This window comes from Orcinus orca, chromosome 11 (assembly GCF_937001465.1).
Source record: "Orcinus orca chromosome 11, mOrcOrc1.1, whole genome shotgun sequence".
Lineage (NCBI taxonomy): Eukaryota > Metazoa > Chordata > Mammalia > Artiodactyla > Delphinidae > Orcinus > Orcinus orca.
This window is the reverse complement of record NC_064569.1, coordinates 28,646,514-28,669,293: the sequence shown is the minus strand read 5'-3', so window position 1 is coordinate 28,669,293 and position 22,780 is coordinate 28,646,514. Positions and strand designations below refer to the sequence as shown.

The 22,780-nt window shown below is 39.7% G+C and overlaps 1 protein-coding gene across 1 annotated transcript; it reads left to right on the top strand.

Annotated features, from left to right (window-relative positions):
• The first annotated feature begins 10,088 nt into the window (after window positions 1-10,088).
• Window positions 10,089-10,690, top strand: LOC101285835 (ubiquitin-conjugating enzyme E2 G2). The gene has a single exon (XM_012538693.2). The coding sequence runs from the start codon at window positions 10,113-10,115 to the stop codon at window positions 10,608-10,610; it is 498 nt and encodes a 165-aa protein (XP_012394147.1). The 5' UTR covers window positions 10,089-10,112; the 3' UTR covers window positions 10,611-10,690.
• Window positions 10,691-22,780: the final 12,090 nt, after the last annotated feature.

Here is a 22,780-nt window from a genome sequence, read left to right as displayed (position 1 = left end):
GTAGTTTCCCAGCCAAGTATGCATTTGGTCACCCTCTCTCCCTATAAAAATGTCTTCACTCATTTAAAGTCCAGTTTAACTACTTCCTATTGTCAGTTGCTTACCCTGATTATCGTTTAGAATTACATGTCTATACGATAAGTTGTTACTTGTTCAGATATTTAACATAAGTTCTTTGTTGCTTTATCAGGTAGCTAACTTTTGTCTATGTCATCCACTAGATTATGAGGGCTGGCTTCCATGGACATGAGTTGCACAGTACCCCGTGTTTAGAAGGACCTCACACTTAGTTGAATGTTATGTTATCACCATCTTGAAAATCTTAAGAATTTTCCAACAAGTGGTCCTGCATTTTCATTTTGCACCGAGTTCTGCAAATATTGTAAGTGGTGCTGTCCATACGGAGAAGGGCTATTTCAGATTCATCTTTATCTGTACCAGCACCATGCCTTTCTCCTAGTTGCTGCCTATTTTAAAATGCTTGTTGGAAAAACCATGAAAATGAGTAGTCAAGTAACTTGCTTAATTAAAACATGTCAAAGCAGAAAATAGGCTTTGAACCCATCCAAGAAGGCTGGCTATCAAGGGAAATAAGATATCCCAAGGTCTAGTCTCTATGGCATTAAGTTCCAAGGATTTTCCAAAAACCACATTTACTACTTATTAGGGAGCAACATATTTCTACCAGAAGCAAATAACAGGCTTCAAGATGAAGCCACCTCTGGGACTGCCCAGTGAAGCTCTGAGGCATGGGATTGGAGTCACTTGTAAAGATGGGAGGCAATGAATTTCCTTCCAAAAGCTCACATGATGTGAGAGATTCTTGGCAACTAGCCCACACATTTGGTTTCCTAAAGAATCATCTTTTGATTGTTTCTAGACCAAGTTGCTTCAGGGAGATGGAATAGAATTATTCCTAGAAAGGATTGCCTCTGAGTGAGAATGAGTATGAAGTTTAGGAAGCAGGAGGTAGAAATCTGTAAAAAGAACAACCGTTTTATTTCTAAACAGCATAAACATTCCTCTCAGTCATGTCTAAATTACTATCCCCAAGTTGAACACAAGGATTTCCCTTTACCTTTCAGAGTGTTTGAAATTTAATGTTCTTGCTTTCAAGAAAAGGGAATTATTTTTTAAAAGCAATTGCTAATAATTCCGGGTGGTTCTTTAAGAGACTATAAAGATGGTGATTTTTTTCAAAAAAGGGAAAAAACTAGACTATTTGGAGGGATACAGAGATTTTGTGTTGCGGTCTGGGTGAAGGAGGCACCATTCAAGAGAGCGAATGGGATCCTGTGATACAGTGGTGGGAAGCAACCATAGACAATATGTAAATGAATGAACGTGACTATTTTCTAATAAAGCTTTATTTACAAAAACTGATGGCAGCCTGGATTCGGCCCTTGGGATGTAATTTGCTGACTCCTGCTCTAGAACAACTGACAATGATACACTGGGAGAAGCTGTACAGAAGTGCTTCTTTTAATACTGTTCATAAGAACAAGGATCTCAAATGGCCACATCACCAGTAGAATGGTTACATATGTTGTTTTATATTCAATCAGTGGAATGCTAGATAGCAGTGAAAAGAAGTGATCTCCAGCCACATACATCAATGTGAACTAATTCTAGACACAGTGTGGAACAAGTGCAATAAGGCACACATAACATTATTCTACAGTTCAGAGCAGGTAAGCCGACTATAAGTGTATTTAGGGATACATACAGGGGTGAGGAAGGGAAGGGAATGATTAAGAGAGGCTTGGAGTTACCACCACGGAGGAAGGGAATATGAGAATGGGTCAAGTTCTAGGATCTTCAAGAGTACTGGTCAGATGTATACACTGATGTGTATAAAATTGATGACTAATAAGTACCTGCTGTATAAAAAAAATAAAATTAAATAAAAAATTTAAAAAAGAAGGTGGACTTTCTTCTAGTCTTAGGTAGAGTCAAACCTTTTCAAATCTCATGTTTCAGACTCTTCTGATAGAGGATGATAAACTGTCCTTTACACACAGGTAGTTCAAGTGCAGTCGCATAGTACAGAATAGTTAATACATAAAGTCTGAATTCAGAATCAGAGACTGAAGTGTGATCATTCCTTCATCACTCAATCTATCTCCTAAATCAGTGATTTAAACCCTCATGTACAGGCTTCCATGGTGGCGCAGCCGTTAACAATCCGCCTGCGGAGGCAGGAGATACGGGTTCGAGCCCTGGTCCACGAAGATCCCACATGCCGCGGAGCAACTAAGTCCGTGCGCCACAACTACTGGGCTTGCGCTCTACAGCCCGCGAGCCACGACTACTGACTGCCCCCCACCCCACCCCCCCCCCAGCCAAAAAAAAGAAAGAGTACTGGTCAGTTCCATTTCTTAAGCTGGTAGGTTGAACAGAAATTTATTTATTTCCTTTAAGAAGCAGGGTTCTTCCTCCTCCCCTTCCACCTCCCGGGCTACAGCGGGCGAAGGGCTGAGCGCTGCTGTATTTTGTCCCACGAGTCGACCCCTTCTCCCGCGGAGGTTGCGCGCGGCGGCAGCGGCCGCCATAGCGGTGGTGGCGACGGGGACAGTGGAGTGCTGACAGCAGGCCTGGCCGCCCACCTGCCTCATCCTGTCGCCGGTGGCGGGGAAGAAGCACACACCTTTAAAAACGCATTTTTGGGTAATTATATAGTTTAAGATAAAGTAGGGCTAAGTACACTCATCCCTTGGCTGGCGGGGGATTGGTTTCAGGACCCTTAACAGGTACCAAAATCCGAGGATGCTCAAGTCCCTTATATGCAATGACACAGTACAGAAGGCGCTCTTTATCTGCTGGTTCTGCAACCGCGGATACGGGAAGCTGACTGTAACTTTTTGAAGGCGTTTTAACTAGGAAGTCGCAGAACTGGGATTTGAACTTTGGTCTCTTTGGCTCCAAAGCTCAAAATCGTTCTACTCACTCCTCATGTTCCTGGGTTTAAGCCAGTATTATTTTATTGTAGTCCTTGGACTTAATCACTTAATCACTTCTTTATATCTACCGAGATACTACAAAACAGATTTGTACGGTCTCCATTTCTACCCGAATCAGTGAAGCCTGACACTCAGCTTCCAGAATGTGTAATTATCAGCTGTATTGAGTGGGAAGCTCAGATGACAGTTAATAGTACATGTAGAGGGAAATCTGTGTGTTGCAGTAACTGAAGAACGAGCCAAGAATGTAACATTAATCAAAACGTCCATATAGTGTACCAGAAAGTTTCTATGTGGAAATGCAAGCCAGAGCGTTTCTATATCTATAAACATTCCTAATTATAATTCACAGTTAATCTCTGTGCATCTTGTTCTCCTTTGAACTGCAGATATGGAAGACCAGTATATCCAACTGGGCACAGATGGAAAAATATCCCTATCCCAGCTTCACAATGAAACCAGTTTTTGTGCTTGACACCTGCAGCAGCTGATAGGTGAATGTGGCTGATCAGTCAGCTAAGCAACTTTTCAAATATGAGCAGCCAAAGCTCTGGAAATAGCATCAGGCACTTGATAATGTGTCAGGAGTTCTTGTACCACAGGCAGTGGGTGGAATTTTGCAGCCAGACAACTTGAGTTTGTGTTCTGCTTTTGCCACTTGAAAGATACGTGCTCTTGAGCAAATGACTTCACCTGAGTCTGTATTCTCAGTGGTAAAAATTTGTAAAATAGCTCATAGTTTCAATCCTGGCTGCTCGTTAGAAGTTTTTTTAAAAACCACCAATACAATGAATGGTTTCATCTGCCTTGGACCAATGATCAGTTTGGGGAGAAGAGGAGAGCCCTGGGTATTGGCATTTTTGGAAAGCTCAATAAATTTTATAAAGTGGATCAGAACTTCTACCTTATGGTTGGCTGTGTGACTCCTGCCCTGGAAGAGAGGACCTTACAAAAGTGTCTGTGTTGTTTCTCTCCTTTATGATGGGAAAGTGACATCCAGAGAGGTGAAGTGACTCAGCCAGTGTCCAAGCCAGTTAAGTAGCAGAACCAACTCTAGACCAAAGGTCTCCTAACCTGTAGCCTTATTTTTTTTTATTTTTTTTTTTGCCATACGCGGGCCTCTCACTGCTGTGGTCTCTCCCGTTGTGGAGCAACAGGCTCCGGACGCGTAGGCTCAGCGGCCATGGCTCACGGGCGCAGCCGCTCTGCGGCATGTGGGATCTTCCCGGACCGGGGCACGAACCCGTGTCCCCTGCACCGGCAGGCAGACTCCCAACCACTGCGCCACCAGGGAAGCCCCTGTAGCCTTATTATACTCATTAGAGAGACACTGGATCTTCAAGCTAAAAACACCAATGAAATAGTATACCTCCTCACTTTCAAAAATGTCTGGTTTGGGTGATAAATTATATGTTACTTATATGTTAAAAAATGCATTATAGGCAAACAAGTAAAACATACTAAGTGCTTGTGTTTGTGCATATGTGTGTGTGTGTGTGTATTTGGGAAGTACTAGCAGTGAGAAATAGGACTTGAGAAGTTTTGAAGAGAACTGGTATATATTAATCAGTTTGGGCTGCCATAACAAAGTACCATAGATTGTGTAGCTTAAATAACAAATATTTATTTCTAACAGTTCTGGAGGCTGGGAAGTCCAAGATCAAGGTGCAAACAGGTAGTTTCATTCTGAGGCCTCTTCTCTTGGTTTGTAGATGGTCATTGTCCTTCTCTGTGCTCTTATGACCTCTTTATTTGTGTGAGTGCGGAGAGGGAGAGAAGCAAGCTTTCTGGTGTCTCTTATAAGGGTAGTAATCCCATCGTGGATGCCTCACCCTCATGACCTCATCTAATTAGGTACTAATTCCACCTTGCAGGTCCCACCTCATGACCTCATGCAACCCTAATTAACCACCCGAAGGCCCCATCTGCAAATACCATTATGTTGGGAGTTAGGGCTTCAATATATGAGTTTTGGGAGGGGCAAAAACATTCAGTCCATAACAAATAGTATGTAAATCTCCTTATTTTCAGAGTGGTTTGCTAGACCAAAAATTATGTCTATTATCCTGGTCCATGGAATATTATAAAAAATCCTATGTTAGCGATTCTCAGTCTTGGATGTAAATTAGAATAACCTGGGAGCTTTTATATAGTACTAATCCTCAACACCTCTTCTCCCAATAACTGAATCAGAATCTTGGAAGAGGGTTGGGGACCAGGGTTGAGGGTTACAGCCGAGGTTGGGAACCACTGATCTCTGGGCAACTGGGCCCTGAAGTAGAAGGAGGTAGTCAGTGACTTGTCACCTAGTGACAAGAAGGAAGTGAGACTCATATGCCATAAATGTCTGAATAGAAGGGGAGAAGTTTCTCCAAAATCATCCCTCCTAAAAGAGGAAGGAGTATGTTCCAGTCCTTACAAAGTTTCTCATGTTATTGGGCACTCTCTCATTTGCTGTGTTTTGTGCGATGTTGATTTTACATCTGTCTTAATGCTATGCAAATTCAGTGGCTTGGGATTGCTTTATATTTAGACATATATGATTTATATTATCACCAGACCTTCCTTTCTTTTCACCACACTCCTTAACTGACACATTAGCAGGTTATGTACTGGTCCACAGACTTTCAGGACCTTGAGCAAGTTACTTCTCCTCCCTGGGCTTCAGTTCTTTTCCTCTCAAAAAATGAGGGCATTGAGCATGACTAGGGAATTGATAAAATTATAGAAGCCCCCAATCGTAGTAACTTTAACTGTACCCTTTTATCTCTTCCACACACATGCCTTAGGCACACCATTTATATCATTTTATTTTTTCTTTATGTTTGCCATTTTTCACTGTGGAAGATTGTATTTTATTCAAAATACTTGCTGCCCCTCCTTGGGGGCAATTATACTTTCTCACCCTACTGAACTCAGGAGTGGATATGAGACCAGAAGTGACATGCATCATTTCTGAACAGAAACTTTTAAGAGCCAGCTTGTGTTTTTGCAACATCTGTTTTTTTCTTTGCCAGGAAATCATCAATAACCCAGATAGGAAAAGTGACATATAATTTATTGTCCAAACCAGGCATTTTTGAAAGTGAGAAGATGAACTCTTGAGAGTGAAAAGATAAGCTATTAATAATTACTCTGGGACATAGACATAAGCTAGGACTGTGTTGGATAAACTGGAATGTGGAGTCCAGATTAGAGGCTGCTTTGTCAGCTTGGTTTCTGGAGAGAAGATGGCAGGGAGCAGGGCCAGAACCAGCCCATAATGGACACACATGAGAGAGAAATCACCCTCTGTAAGTCACTAGGATTTTGGGGTCCATTGTTACTACAGCACAGCTCAGCCAACTGGTAACAGAAGTTTAATCAATACAGCTGATTGATGCAGAAAACTCATTGAAAAGTGGCCTTCTGTTGGCCTGAGTAACTGGGTCATTCAAGTGACTGCTGAACACTAAAGATATGTTCAGAGGTTTCTGGAGTTACTGGCAGCTTCTTCCAATTTAAAACAAGGAAAGCTATCCCCTACTGTCTAAATGGGCCTTGTTATTATGTCCTGGACAGACCAAATTTGAGAGTACCTGCATCACCCAAAATATCATTCCCAGGGATTTCTTTTGTAAACATTGATGTTGATTCATTTGACCAGTTTACTCTGGCCAAAGCTGATAGAATCATGGTAGAGACTCAAGTGTGAGCAATCTGCAGGCTGGCCAGCAGCCTACTTAGTGGCATTGTGTAAATGCTTTGCTAATCAGACAAGATGTTACCACTGGAGTGTTCAGATCCTCCCTGGAAAATATCTGACCTAGATACATGAGGAGATAATGTAATGAGTTTGCAGAAGTTGAAAGTCACACAGAAAAAGGGGCAAAGGATATAATTGAGCCATGCTAACAGTGGTTAATAGAGCATGGTTTAGCAAACTTGGGCTGCTGAAAATACAAAGCAATTTACTTGACTACTAGAGATGTTGCTAAGTGAAATCTATGTATATCCTGATCTTGGTGAGGCCATCATGGTGGTTCTTCCTGGGTTCCCATGAAACTTGACTTCCCCTCTTCCTTGCTCTCCCTAATGCTGGTAGCACAGATAAGATCCTCATCAGTCTTCCTTCTATGCGTCCTTTCAATGCCATCCCTTCCCCTTTCCAAAATATGAACCAGTATGTCCCTGTTCTTGAAACCACAAAATGTTCTAACACAGGCCAGAAAGGACAACAAAGGCTAATTACAAATATCGTAATTGACAATAGCAAAACCACACATGTAAAGTTAAAATTCCTGTCTATTTTGAGAGTGGAGCTTCTGGGTCCAACTTGGCAAGAACCTAGCACCATTTGCCTTCCCCTAAATGAAACTGCTTTGCATTGGAATGGACTTTCACTTTGTCTGAATTTTGTTTTGTTTTGAGGGGTTGGCTCGAATCTCCTCATAAAAAAAGTATTTCCTCTTACTTCATGTGGTTTGTCCCACATCCAGAGAGTATCCTTTTATATTGTTTCTGAGCCAATATTTCTTTTTCTTATGTCTTTAAAGCTGTTGCTTAGAAATGCTGTGGCTCTTTCCTCCTGGCCTCAGTTAGGAAAGGGATTCTTGTACCCTAGAACTTCATTAGCATGTGAATTAACTCTTGCAGCACACAGAGACTTAGGTCATTGGTTAGCTTGTTGATATCTTTCAAGCCCTATAGTATGTTAGAATAGGAAGTGATGTCAGAGATCCTTGGGTTTAAGAGTACTGAGGAGTAAACTTATACCTTTATAACCACATGGCTAGTGGATGGCATAGATGGAGTAACGCTCAGGTGTATGGATTATTAATGCAGTGCTATTTCTCCAAATCAGATTCTTATTCTCCTTTGCAACTTTTACATTTGTTTAATTCATGCTATGCATACTTTCCTTCAGATACCTTTTCTAATCTTCATAAAAGTTATGTATGCCAGGTAAAGTGCCAAGCACTGGGGTTACAAAGATAAAGATAACACAACTTTTACTCCTGAGGAATGGCAGGAATTGAAAAATAGATATCACAATTCAATGTATCAAGTGCTGTGGGAACTCAGAGTAGAAATCAACCAACTGGGCTGCTGGGAGTGGGAAAAATGAGCTTTTGTAGAGGAAGTTACATTTAGCAGTATTTTGAAGAATGTGTAAGAGATTGACAGATGGAGTAGGATTGGGAAGAGGACAGAAGAGCAGCTTGTACAAAGGATCATGAAAGGAATGGTGCTGATGTCAGGTTGGCAGAAGTATAGACTGTGATAAGAGAAGTGAGCTAGATGCACTTGGAAAAGAAGGTCAAGAGAGTGTCAGGCCTGACCTGTCATTTAAGGAGTTTGGAGTTTATTCTACAGGAAATGTAGATGAGAGATCCCTAAACAAGGAGAAAGGAGAGGTAGAAACAGAGGGACCAGTTGGGAAGATGGTACATACAATTATAAGGTAAAAAGTTCCAGCTCTCCCAAACTACCAGTGGTAGGAAAGGTTTGAGGCAGGGGGCTAAACTCAATCTATCTTGAAACAATATATTATGGGTTGAAGGGGAGAAGAGGATGAAAGATAACTGAGGATATGAATTTTGGGGACCTGTGTGGATGATGTCAGCACACTGTGAAAAAAAAGGAGTGGAAAGAGCAACAAAGTTTGGGGCAAAAATGATCGGAGGTTTAGATCTGTCCTAAAGAAGGTGATGCTGAAGTGGTAGTTATAATTATTTGATTCTCATTTGCTGAAAAGGATCAAAATAAGATCTGGATTGAAGGAAGCAGTAATTAACATTTTAGTTTTGGTTCTAAATTTAAAAGGAGAGAAATAAAGATACTTGAGTGTTCTTCCAAATTTCCCGGGTTAGGTCACATAAAAAGAAGGAGAAAAAGAATTTAGGGCAGTTTGTACAGTGGCTAAGCATAGGAAAGGACCTAAGCTTAAAAACAGCGTGGTCTTTAAGTTAATCACCTCTCTGCAATACATTCCAGGACTGTGATGAGGATTAGTAGAGACATCAGAAAGGAAAGTGTCCTAGACAACATAGGCTTTGCTCCATTGTGGTAAACAGACAAACAAACAAAACTCCCCAAATTGCAGTGGTTTAAGATAACCAATGTTTTCTTTCACTTAATAACTTTATGAAAAAGATAGATCATCTTCATTTTGTGGATAAAGAAACAGACTTGTTCAAGAGCATACAAGAGGTAGAGCTCTGAGATCTCTCATACTCCAAAGGCTGGGTATTCTCTTTCCATTCCATTGTGCAGAAATGCCTCCCACAAGGAGGACACCCCCAGTCCCAGACTATGTGCTTCTGGCCAGAATGGAGCTCTGAAGCTGAAATATCTACACTATTTTCTTTGTGTTTCCTAACTGTGAAGTTCTTCCCTGGGCAGAGAGGGAGGAGAGAATTTATCTCCCACCTCCTCTGTCTCATTGTTTCCCAAGGAGGAGGGCAGGGTAGGCCAGTGTCCACAGAGTTGACAGGGTAAGTTGACATATTTGGGTTTAAATCCTGATTAGCTGCTTGTCAGCTGTGTGGACCTAGATAAGATACTTAACATCTCTGTATCTCACTTTCCTTTGCCTCTGTAATGGGAGTACTAATGGTATTTATTTCAAATGTTTGTTGTGAGGATTAAATGAAATAATACACCTAGAGGCCTTAGCACATTGCTTAATGTAGAGTAAATAATCTTCATATTTGCCACTATTATGATGACTGTTTTAGAAACTCTTGACCTCTTGCTTTCCATTTCTTTACATGATGATTTCCACAAAGCATTGACCAGAGAAAGCTGAATTGCAGACAGTTCAGCTTATATTTATAAGTGTTTTTTTGGAAAAAGGTGGTCTTGTGGGTATGGAGTATGAAAATGTTCTGTGTGGATGGGTGAATTCCAATCATACTTATGTTTATTCTAAAGTCACAGAGTTGGTTATATGGAATCCATGAGTCTTAATTAGAGGTGTGAAGAAGGATGTGGATTTTTTTGTGTGTATTTTTTATGGAGGTGTAAAGTACATTTCGTAAACTGAACAAATCTTAAGTTACAACTTGATTAGCTTTTACCTAAAGTGAACGTATTTGTGTAATACTCAAGTGATACTCCCGATAAAAACAGAGAATGTTGGAGGCCGACGGCGCAGCTGTTGCCCGGAAGATGGCGGGGACGGCGCTCAAGAGGCTGATGGCCGAGTACAAACAATTAACACTGAATCCTCCGGAAGGAATTGTGGCAGGCCCCATGAATGAAGAGAATTTTTTTGAATGGGAGGCATTGATCATGGGCCCAGAAGACACCTGTTTTGAGTTTGGGGTTTTTCCTGCCATCCTGAGTTTCCCACTTGATTACCCGTTAAGTCCTCCAAAGATGAGATTTACCTGTGAGATGTTTCATCCCAACATCTACCCTGATGGCAGAGTCTGCATCTCCATCCTGCACGCTCCCGGCGACGACCCCATGGGCTACGAGAGCAGCGCCGAGCGGTGGAGCCCCGTGCAGAGCGTGGAGAAGATCCTCCTGTCGGTGGTGAGCATGCTGGCAGAGCCCAACGATGAAAGCGGGGCCAACGTGGATGCCTCCAAAATGTGGCGGGATGACCGGGAACAGTTTTACAAGATCGCCAAGCAGATCGTGCAGAAGTCGCTGGGGCTCTGAGCCTTGCCCACATGTGTGCACAGCTGTGTGCCCGCGCGTGCGTGCAGGCACACCACCGAGCAGTTTTTGGAGTTTCTCCTCCAAGCAAGCAGATTTTTTTCTTGCAATCTAGGCACATTTTTCATTTGTTGTATGTTACAAATAATCACATTTAGAAATACTTTCAGGAAATAAATACTTTTTTAAAATGTGGACTAATGAAAAATGGGGCACATAGAAAAGAAGTTTCCTCCTGGCCATGAAGACCGGCGTTTTCCCTGCTGGTATTGATCACAGTTTACGCTCGTGTCTCAGTTCCCAGTGCATTTACCAGAGCAGAGGCACGTGAGACCGAGATTGTAGTCAGAGTGTCTTCTGGTGTGTCGGAGCTTTTCTTTTCCAATCTGAAAACTGGAAAGTGCTAAGCGTTTGTACGTGGTGGCTGCAGCGGGAGCTTCAACTATTGGGACAAAACCGTTCTTTGCAGCTTGGGAAGGGACGCTCCCCGTAGCGCAGAGCGCAGAGGTGTGCTTCATCCCAGACCTGACCGGCGCTCGAGGGAGCGTGGCACATGGGGTCCCCGGGGTCCCCAGGTCGGTGGGGGGTGCTCAGCTGCGGCTCGTGGTTTGGAGGTGGTCTGGATTCCTCCGGCGTGGGTAGCTCAGCTGCGGGCAGCTCAGCCGGAGCCAGGGCTCCGTTTCAAGCAATAACAGATCTGTTGCATGCAGTTAAATATGTGGCCTGTTTCAAACAGGGTAAATTTAAATAGGAGTTTCTATTTTTGAAATAAGGGACAGTCTACAAGACGCACAATACATTTTACTTTATGTTATCCTTTCCCTTTCATAATGTGCCCGCGGGCAGGAGTCTGTTTTACTGAAACCTCGCTGATTTCTTGGTGTTAAGTAGTACTGGCTAAAGGGCTTCTGTGGAAACCAGACTCTTTCCTTCTCAGAAGGGAATCATTTAAAAGTTGAAATGCAGTACGAGGACTTGTATTCGGAAGGGGATGGGGAAAGGAGAGGTATTGTACCTGCTTAGTATTTGCGGGCGTGTCGGATGAGACGTAGCCCTCTCCACAGAGAGGAAAAGGTGGGTGTGGTGGAGTGTGGGCCTGTGACGACGTCAGCAGGTGGCCACGGGGGCTCAGGAAATCTGGAGAAGGAAGAGGGGCAGTCTCTTTGCAAAAGAAAGTATTTTTATTCATTTGTATTTATTAAATGAAACAAAAGAGGAGTCCCATGGTGTCCTTATTCTGTGACGGAGTTTATTAATTCCTATGGTAAAATAAAGCTATATTTTCCCCGTCCCAAAAAAAAAAAAAAAAAAAAAAAACAGAGAATGTTGCCCATACCACAGAATATCCCCATGCATCTCCTGGTCAGCCCCTTCCTCCACCAAAGGTAACCACTCTGTTGGCTTCTATTGCGCTAGATTAGTTTTTCCCCTCTTTGAACTTTATAAAAAAGGAATCATGGAACATGTATTTTTGATCACTATTATGCTTGTGAAGTTCATCCATGCCATTGTGTATAGCAGTAGTTTATTCCTTTTTATTGTTGTTTGATATTCTATCATATGAATCTACCACCATGATTTTATTTTCCAATGTTTATGAGCTTTTGCATTGTTTTATCATTTTTGGCTATTACAATGACTGCTTTGAATATTCTTAAATATACCCTTTTCTCTTATGTGGACACATTCCTTTCTATTAGGAATATACCCTGGAGGGGAATTTCTGGGTAATGAATATGTGTGTCTCTTCAGGTTTAGTAGATAGCATCGAATAGTTTCTAAAGTAGTGACAATTTTCACCCCCACCAGTGAGATAGGAGAGTTCCAGTTCCCTATACTCTCTAACACTGATCCATTCCATTGTTACTGTTAAATTTTAGCCATTTTAATGGGTATGTAGAACTTTTTGACTGTGATTTGAATCAGCAGTTCTCTAATGCCTTGTAATGTTGAGCATCTTTTCATGTGCTTATTGGAATTTAGATTTCCTCGTTTATGAACTATCAAAGTTTTTTACCTATTTTAAAAACTTGGGTTGTCCTTTCCTATTAATATAAAGTAGATTTCAAAAAAATCTGAATTTAAGTTCTTTGTCAGATTTATATAATGCAAATATATTTTTGTAGCTTTTTCACTGTCTTAGTGATATCTTTTGATGAACAGAAGTTCTTAATTTTACTAAAGTTCAATTTTCAGTATTTCCCTTTGTGATAGTGTTCAGTTGTCCTGTTTTGTATGCTGGATATTAGACACTTGTGAAACAGCTACTGCTGCTGATGGGTGATTGGAATAAAAGGGAAGAGATGAAAATGTTTGATTAAACTGAAGGGAGTGAGGATATACTTTTGAAGCCAGAGGGGAAGAACATCACAAAGACCAGAGGGGTCACGATTTGGGGTCAGGGAGATACAGTAGGGCAGGACAACCTTGAAGAGACTGTAGAGGTTCCCACATGGGCAAGGATATGATTACTCCTTTATTTTGCCAAAGAGAGACATTTTCTAAGACTTTAACTTCAAGACAAGACCCTGGATAGAGTCCAGAGTTATGGTTTGATTTTTCTCTTTATTTTTATACTTGTGCCCAATCTATGGCAAGGTGGTACAGTGCTGATTCAAAGCTTCTGAAGTCTGAGAAATGGTAGATTTTCAGACTTCTCTGCAAGTACCATTTTACTCTTTGGTGGCCAGATGTGGAGGCATCTCCGATTTTCCCATGAGCTTCCACTTCAAGGACACTGTAGGCAAGCACAATAGTTTTCTGATTTCCCTGGGCCCTTGCATCTCTACTTGTGTTTTTGCCTTAGTAACTCTATCTCCACTATGTTGAACAAGCCTCTATTTTAACGCACCACATTTCAAAGCACTCAACTAAGAGGTTGAGTCCTCAGCTAAAATTCTCAGTTGCAGACTTATGCTGATTTAACTAAGCTATTCAGCCTCTGTACCTCATTTTTCTTAATTGTTAAACGGGATTCAACAATGCCTACCTTAAAAAGTAGTTCTACAGGGAGACCTTCAAGATGGCAGATGAGTAAGATGTGGAGATCACCTTCCTCCCCACAAACACATCAAAAATACATCTACATGTGGAACAACTCCTACAGGACACCTACTGAACGCTGGCAGAAGACCTCAGGCTTCCCAAAAGATATCTCTTTTTTTTTTCCTTTTTCTCTTTTTGTGAGTGTGTATGTGTATGCTTCTTTGTGTGATTTTTGTCTATATAGGTTTGCTTTTACCATTTGTCCTAGTGTTCTGTCTGTCCATTTTTTTTTGGTATAGTTTTTAGCGCTTGTTATCATTGGTGGATTTGTTTTTTGGTTTGGTTGCACTCTTTCTTTTTTATTACTTTTTAATTTTTAATAACTTTTATTTTAATAACTTACTTTTTCACTTATTTTTTTCTTTCTTTTTTTCTCCCTTCTGAGCCGTGTGGCTGATGGGTTTTGGCGCTCTGGCTGGGTGTCAGGCCTGTGTGTCTGAGGTAGGAGAGCTGAGTTCAGGACATTGGTCCACAAGAGACCTCCCAGCTCCAACTAGAGACAGAAACACAACCCCACGCATCAGCAGAGAGGGTACCTAAAATCATAATAAGGTCACAGACACCCCAAAACACTACCAGACGTGGTCCTGCCCACCAGAAAGACAAGATCCAGCCTCATCCACCAGAACACAGGCACTAGTCCCCTCCACCAGGAAGCCTACACAACCCACTAAACCAACCTAAGCCACTGGGGGCAGACACCAAAAACAACAGGAACTACGAACCTGCAGGTTGTGAAAAGGAGACCCCAAACACAGTAAATTAAGCAAAATGCGAAGACAGAGAAACACACAGCAGATGAAGGAGCAAGGTAAAAACCCACCAGACCAAACAAATGAAGAGGAAATAAGCAGTGTACCTGAAAAAGAATTCAGAGTAATGAGAGTAAAGATGACACAAAATCTTGGAAATAGAATGGAGAAAATATAAGAAACGTTTAACAAGGACCTAGAAGAACTGAAGAGCAAACAAACAATGATGAACAACACAATAAATGAAATTTAAAATTCTCTAGAAGGAATCAATAGTGGAATAACTGAGGCAGAAGAACGAACAAATGATCTAGAAGATAAAATAGTGGGAATAACTACTGCAGAGCAGAAAAAAGAAAAAAGAATGAAAACAATTGAGGACAGTCTCAGAGACCCCTGGGACAACATTAAATGCACTAACATTTGAATTACATGGGTCCCAGAAGAAGAGAAAAAGAAAGGGACTCAGAAAATATTTGAAGAGATTATAGTTGAAAACTTCCCTAATATGGGAAAGGAAATAGTCAATCAAGTCCAGGAAGCACAGAGAGTCTCATACAGGATAAATCCAAGGAGAAACATGCTAAGGCACATATTAATCAAACTATCAAAAATTTAGTACAAAGAAAAAAAATGCAAGAAACTCTGCAAGCCAGAAGGGAGCGGCAGGACATATTTAAAGTGATGAAAGGGAAAAACCTACAATCAAGATTACTCTACCCAGCAAGGATCTCATTCAGATTTGACAGAGAAATTAAAACGTTTACAGACAAGCAAAAGCTAAGAGAGCTCAGCACCACCAAACCAGTTTTACAACAAATGCTAAAGGAACTTCTCTAGGCAGGAAACACAAGAGAAGGAAAAGACCTACAATAACAAACCCAAAACAATTAAGAAAATGGTCATAGGAACATACATATTGATAATTACCTTAAATGTAAATGGATTAAATGCTCCAACCAAATGACATAGACTGGCTGAATGGATACAGAAACAAGACCCATATATATGCTGTATACTGGAGACACATTTCAGACCTAGGGACACATACAGAATGAAAATGAGGGGATGGAAAAAGATATTCCATGCAAATGGAAATCAAAAGAAAGCTGTAGTAGCAATTCTCATATCAGACAAAATAGACTTTAAAACAAAGACTATTACAAGACAAAGAAGGACACTACATAATGATCAAGGGATCAATCCAAGAAGATATAACAATTTTAAATATTTATGCACCCAACATAGGAGTACTTCAATACATAAGGCAAATGCTAACAGCCATAAAAGGGGAAATCACAGTAACACAATAATATTAAGGGACTTTTACATCGCACTTTCACCAATGGACAGATCAACCTAAATGAAAGTAAATAAGGAAACACAAGCTTTAAATGACACATGAAACAAGATGGACTTAATTGATATTTACAGGACATCCCATCCAAAAAAACCAGAATACATTTTCTTTTCAAGTGCTTATGGAACAATCTCCAGGATAGATCATATCTTGGGTCACAAATCAAGCCTTGGTAAATTTAAGAAAATTGACATATCAAGTATCTTTTCCGAACACAATGCTATGATACTAGATACCAATTGCAGGAAAAAAACTGTAAAAAATACAAACAGTTGGAAGCTAAACAACACACTATTAAATAACCAAGAGATCAATGAAGAAATCAAAGAGGAAATTAAAAAAAAAATACCCAGAAACAAATGACAATGAAAACACGATAACCCAAAACCTATCAGATGCAGCAAAAGCAGTTCTAAGAGGGAAGTTTATAGCAGTACAATCCTACCTCAAGAAACAAGAAACTTCTCAAATAAACAACCTAACCTTGCACCTAAAGCAATTAGAGATAGAAGAACGAAAAAAAAAACCCCAAAGTTAGCAGAAGGAAAGAAATCATAAAGATCAGATCAGAAATAAATGAAAAAGAAATGAAGGAAACGATAGCAAAGATCAATAAAACTAAAAGTTCGTTCTTTGAGAAGATAAACAAAATTGATAAACCATTAGCCAGACTCATCAAGAAAAAAAGGGAGAAGACTCGTATCAATAGAATTAGAAATGAACAAGAAGAAGTAACAACTGACACTGCTGAAATACAAAGGATCATGAGAGATTACTGCAAGCAACTGTATGCCAATAAAATGGAAAACCTGGAAGAAATGGACAAATTTTTAGAAAAGCACAACTTTCCAAGACTGAACCAGGAAGAAATAGAAAATATAAACAGACTAATCACAAGCAGTGAAATTGAGACTGTGATTAAAAATCTTCCAACAAACAAAAGCCCAGGACCAGATGGCTTTACAGGTGAATTCTATCAAACATTTAGAGAAGAGCTAACACCTACCCTTCTCAAACTCTTCCAAAAAATAGCAGAGTGAGGAACACTCCCAAACTCATTCTACGAGGCCACCGTCACCCTGATACCAAAACCAGACAAAGATGTCACAAAGAAAGAAATCTACCGGCAAGTTTCACTGATGAACATAGAAGCAAAAATCCTCAACAAAATACTAGCAAACAGAATCCAACAGCACATTAAAAGGATCATACACCATGATCAAATGGGGTTTATCCCAGGAAAGCAAGGATTCTTCAATAAGCAAATTAATCCATGTGATACACCATATTAACAAATTGAAGAATAAAAACCGTATGATCATCTCAATAGATGCAGAAAAAGCTTTTGACAAAATTCAACACCCATTTTTGATAAAAACCCTCCAGAAAGTTGGCATAGAGGGAACGTATCTCAACATAATACAGGACATATATGATGAACCCACAGCCAACATCGTTCTCAATGGTGAAAAACTGAAACCATTTCCTCTAAGATCAGGAACAAGACAAGGTTGTCCAGTCTTACCACTATTATTCAACATAGTTTTGGAAGTTTTAGCCACAGCAATCAGAGAAGAAAAAGAAATAAAAGGAATCCAAATCGGGAAAGAAGAAGTAAAACTGTCACTGTTTGCAGATGACATGATACTATACAAAGAGAATCCTAAACATGCTACCAGAAATCTCCTAGAGCTAATCAATGAATTTGGCAAAGTAGCAGGATACAAAATTAATGCACAGAAATCTCTTGCAGTCCTGTACACTAATGATGAAAAATATGAAAGAGAAATTAAGGAAACTCTCCTATTACCATTGCAACAAAAAGAATAAAATACGTAGGAATAAACCTACCTAAGGAGACAAAAGACCTGTATGCAGAAAACTATAAGACACTGATGAAAGAAATTAAAGATGATACAAACAGATGGAGAGATATACCATACTCTCAGATTGGAAGAATCAACATTGTGAAAATGACTATACTACCCAAAGCAATCTACAGATTCAGTGCAATCTCTATCAAACTACCAGTGGCATTTTTCACAGAACTAGAGCAAAAATTTCAGATTTGTATGGAAACACAAAAGACCCCAAATAGCCAAAGCTATCTTGATAATGAAAAATGAAGCTGGAGGAATCAGGCTCCCTAACATCAGACAGTACTACAAAGCTACAGTAATCAAGACAGTATGGTACTGGCACAAAAACAGAAATATAGATCAATGGAGCAGGATAGAAAGCCCAAAGATAAACTCACACACATATGGTCACTTTATTTTTGATAAAGGAGGCAAGAATATACAGTGGAGAAAAGACAGCCACTTCAATAAGTGGTGCTGGGAAAACTGGATAGCTATGTATAAAAGAGGGAAGTTAGAACACTACCTAGCACCATACACAAAAATAAACTCAAAATGGATTAAAGACCTAAATGTAAGTCCAGACAGTATAAAACTTTTAGAGGAAAACATAGCAAGAACACTCTTGGACATAAATCACAGAAAGATCCTTTTTGACCCACCTCCTGGAGAAAGGGAAATAAAAACAAAAATAAATAAATGGGACCTAATGAAACTTCAAAGCTTTTGCAAAGCAAAGGAAACCATAAAGGAGACGAAAAGAGAGCCCTCAGAATGGGAGAAAATATTTGCAAATGAAGCAGCTGATAAAGGATTTATCTCCAAAATTTTCAAGCAGCTCATGCAACTCAATATCAAAAAAAAAAAAAAAAAACCCAATCCCAAAATGGGCAGACCTAAATAGACATTTCTTCAAAGAAGATATACAGATGGCCAGCAAACACAGGAAAGGATGCTCAACGTCACTAATCATTAGAGAAATGCAAATCAAAACTACAATGAGGTATCACCTCATATCAGTCAGAATGGCCATCATCAAAAAATCTACAAACAGTAAATGCTGGAGAGGGTGTGGCAAAAAGGGAACCCTCTTGCACTGTTGATGGGGATGTAAATTGATACAGTCACTATGGAGAACAGTATGGAGGTTCCTTAAAAGTCTAAAAAGAGAATTACCATACGACTTAGCAATCCCACTACTGGGCACATACCCTGAGAAAACCATAATTCAAAAAGAGTCATGTACCACAATGTTCATTGCAGCTCTGTTTCCAAGAGCCAGGATATGGAAGCAACCTAAGTGTCCATCGACTGATGAATGGATAAAGAAGATGTGGCACATATATACAATGGAATATTACTCACCCATAAAAAGAAACGAAATTGAGTTATTTGTAATGAGGTGGATCGACCTAGAGACTGTCATACAGAGTGAAGTAAGCCAGAAAGAGAAAAATAAATACTGTATCCTAACACATATATATGGAATCTAAAAAAAAAAAAATGGTTCTGAAGAACCTAGGGGCAGGACAGGAATTAAGATGCAGATGTAGAGAATGGACTTGAGGACACAGGGAGGGGGAATGGTAAGCTGGGATGAAGTGAGAGAGTGGCATGGACTTATATATGCTATCAAATATAAAATAGATAGCTAGTGGGAAGTAGCCGCATAGCACAGGGAGATCAGCCCCGTGCTTTGTGATCACCTAGAGGGGTGGGATAGGGAGGGTGGGAGGGAGATGCAAGAGGGAGTGGATTTGGGGATATATGTATACATATAGCTGAGTCACTTTGTTATACAGCAGAAACGAACACACCATTGTAAAGCAATTACACTCCAGTAAAGATGTAAAAGAAAAAAAAGCTACTGATTAGAAAAAAAAATGTATCAAGATGGTAATTGTCTATGTTCAAGAAGAAGCTACTTAATAAAGTACAGTAAAAACAAACAAAAAAGTTGTTCCACATTTGTGTATTCTTCCATTTCTTTTTTCATGCACATATATGCATTCATTCAGTCACCCACAACCAAAGGATGAATGATGTCCTTTCACAGCATTGCTATCAAATTACAACTTGGTCAAACTCCTTAATGTAATGCTTAATGACTGTTTGTGGTCTAACAGGTTTAGGGTAACCTTTTCTCTTCCATTCCCACCTCTTCCCACCCACCCACCCCCGCCCCGATTCAGTCAGGATTCAGTCCTAGTCAGGTCACATTCAACATGCTTTTCCATATTTTCAGCTTCTGCCATTCGTATCCTTTTTTCTATTGTGTATTTTTTTAAACCCAGCATCCCTTGTTCTGTGTTTTATTTAGATAAGTTGTATTTAGAGAATTAGTCCTCTTTAACTCTCAGTCTGTATATCATGTGGGCAGAGTTGACCCTATCCTTGGACTCCAGACATAAGTACATGGCTCAATCCTGACCAGTCAGAGCAATGGCTGCATGATCTTGGCCACAGTGATTGGTTCAGGGATGGGCAAATGACACAAGCGGGGACAATAAGAGGAAATCCACAGACTAATGAGCTAGAATTATTGGAAAAGAGGTTTCTTTACTCACCAGGCTCGCTAAGTTAATAGAATATAAGTTTGAAGCTGCTTGAAACCCATTTTGCTAGCTCCAAATGGGAACCTATCTGAGAATGCAGCCAAATACAGAGGAATGCTGAAGCAAGGCTGGAGAGACAAGCAATATCTTAATGATATTTTTTGAGGCGTTGGGTCCAGTGATTCTTAAAGTTGGGCACATCTCTTAAATATATCACTTACAAGAGGCAATCATTGTTTCAGCCAGTTTGAGAAAGCTTTCTGTTACTTGAAACTGAATGAGTTAAAACTGGTGGGCTTGTTTTCGTGAACACTGAGATGTCCCATTTCTTCTCATTTCAAGGTCTTTGTTTTTTTTACCATAACATTTAGGAACTCAGTGTCCACTGATGTCACTATGCTGTGCCCCCAGTTATGGTTACTACTGGCTCTATCGGTGGAAAAACTCTACCTGAATGATTATCAGCAAAACATGTATTTATTATGCATGTCCCTGACTGAAGTTGGTGAGAGGCATGTTTATAAAATTAGACTTAAAATGAACAAGACTTACCCAATCTATAACTTGATTTAGCCAATTTCAAATCCTTGCTCAATTGCCTATTTAATATTCAAATCCTTGAAAATAAAAGCCATCAACTGTTGGGCACCATGTACAATCTGTTGTGCAATCTGTTGTCCTGCGATGGCACTTCTTACCTTTCAGTTTGTAACTGGATATTTAAAATGCAGTCAGAGTCTCAGTTCATCTGTTCACTTGTTTAACATTCTCTAAATGCCAAGTTGGTACACTGGGGACACATAATGATAACATATAGTGCTTGCCCATATGGGGCTAATGTTCTGGTTATAGCCTCTTGCTTTCAGAGTCTCATGCAGCAGGTGTATCTCTCTGTGTGTATGTGTGTTGCAATGTCAAAATTTATAATTTTGGCAGGGATTGGCAGGACATTGTCAATTGACAGACAATGTCATTGGCATTGACATTCATTTAAATAATCACAGTCATCTTAAAGCTCTAGGACTCTGGTCAGTGAAAGGGCTGCAGAATAGATACTGAGAATCTTCTTTTTGTTGCAGTAGCTTTGTCACCAGGATCTCTGTCTCTGCCTTTTGTAGAGGGAGTATTGCCTAGTTCTTAAGAATGCAGGTTTCCATAACAGGCAGGATTCAGCTCTCAGATCCACTACTGTGTATACCTAGGCAAATTTACCTAACCCTTGTAACTCTCAGCTTTTGCCTTTGCAGAATGAGATAACATGTCTACTTATTTGGGTAGCTGTAAGGATTAAGTGAGGTAATGCATCTAAGCACTTTGCAGTGTGTCTGGTAGTAGTCAATCCCAGCTAAATGACAGCTATTGCCTTATTCCTACCATTCTTATTATTTGACTAGGAAGGTAGTAGTCTGCTTGTCCTTCAAGAACCAGCTTAAATGCTCTGTCATTTTTAAGGAAGTTAGTTGTATAATTCTTCATCATTCATTCTGGTCTTACTTTTATTATAGTGGATATAATGATTTTTCCATAAATTTTTCTGTTTTCTTCACAAAACAGGTACAATGTCTTTGTTATCACTTTAACACCAATACTTGAAATTGTGTATAACTTATGGTAGACATTCATTAAGTTTTAAATGTAATGGAAACTTAATTTACTTTGAAAGGGTGCTGTGACTCTGTTGTGCATGGACTTGTGTGGGTCAAGGGCAGAAGCAGGAGACAAGTTAGATTACTGCACAGATCCAAGGAGAATTGATGTTAGCACAAGCTGGTGGTGGAGGTAGAAAAAACTGGTTGTGTTCTGGATATGCTTTGGAACTGGAGCTATATATTTGGAAGAAGAAGAATGAGAATAACAAAAAAATAAAAATAAGAATAGTAAGACATTAAAGAAAAAAGCCTTCCTGTTCTGTGATGACTAATTCAAAGAATGAGTTTTGTTTGATGGTAAATTGATATGGCCTGTAGATGACTCCATTTTCAAGAAACTTCAGGATTCTTTGTGTGTGTGTTCTAGAAAATTTCAGTGCTGCTGCATGTTTGGTTTCCCCAGACTGATATTATGGCTTCATTGTAAATTAATAAGCAGTTTTGACTTTCTTTGTTCAGATAGAATTATGTATATTGGCTCACATATTTAACATAAATTCTTCATTTTTGAGCCACTATTTAAGAACCACTAAGAAACTTGAGAAGCCAGGGAAACCTTGTGTACGTTGCTTACTTTAATGGGTTTCAAAATGTTTTCATTTACTCATTCATTCACTTATTTATTGAATGACTTCTGTGTCATTCCAGGCACAATGTTAGAGGCCGTGAAAAATATTACTATGAATAAAAATATATTTTCTGTCCATCTGTTATGCTTTAAATAAAAACACCAAGATACATGTTTTTAGGTAACATTTATTAAACATACACCATGTGTAAGGCACATTATCTTAGCACTTTAAATGCATCCTTTCGTTGAAATCTTCAAAACAACCCTATGAGGTAAATGTTGTCCACATTTTATAGATGAAAAAACTGAGGAACAGAGAGATTAAGTAACCTGGTGAAGTTCAACCTGGGAACTTTATTGTAGAAACCAGTCCTGATTTACC

What these genes read in the sequence shown, in the direction of transcription:
- LOC101285835 (XM_012538693.2), top strand. Translation starts at nt 10,113, where the DNA reads ATGGCGGGGACGGCGCTCAAGAGGCTGATGGCCGAGTACAAACAATTA.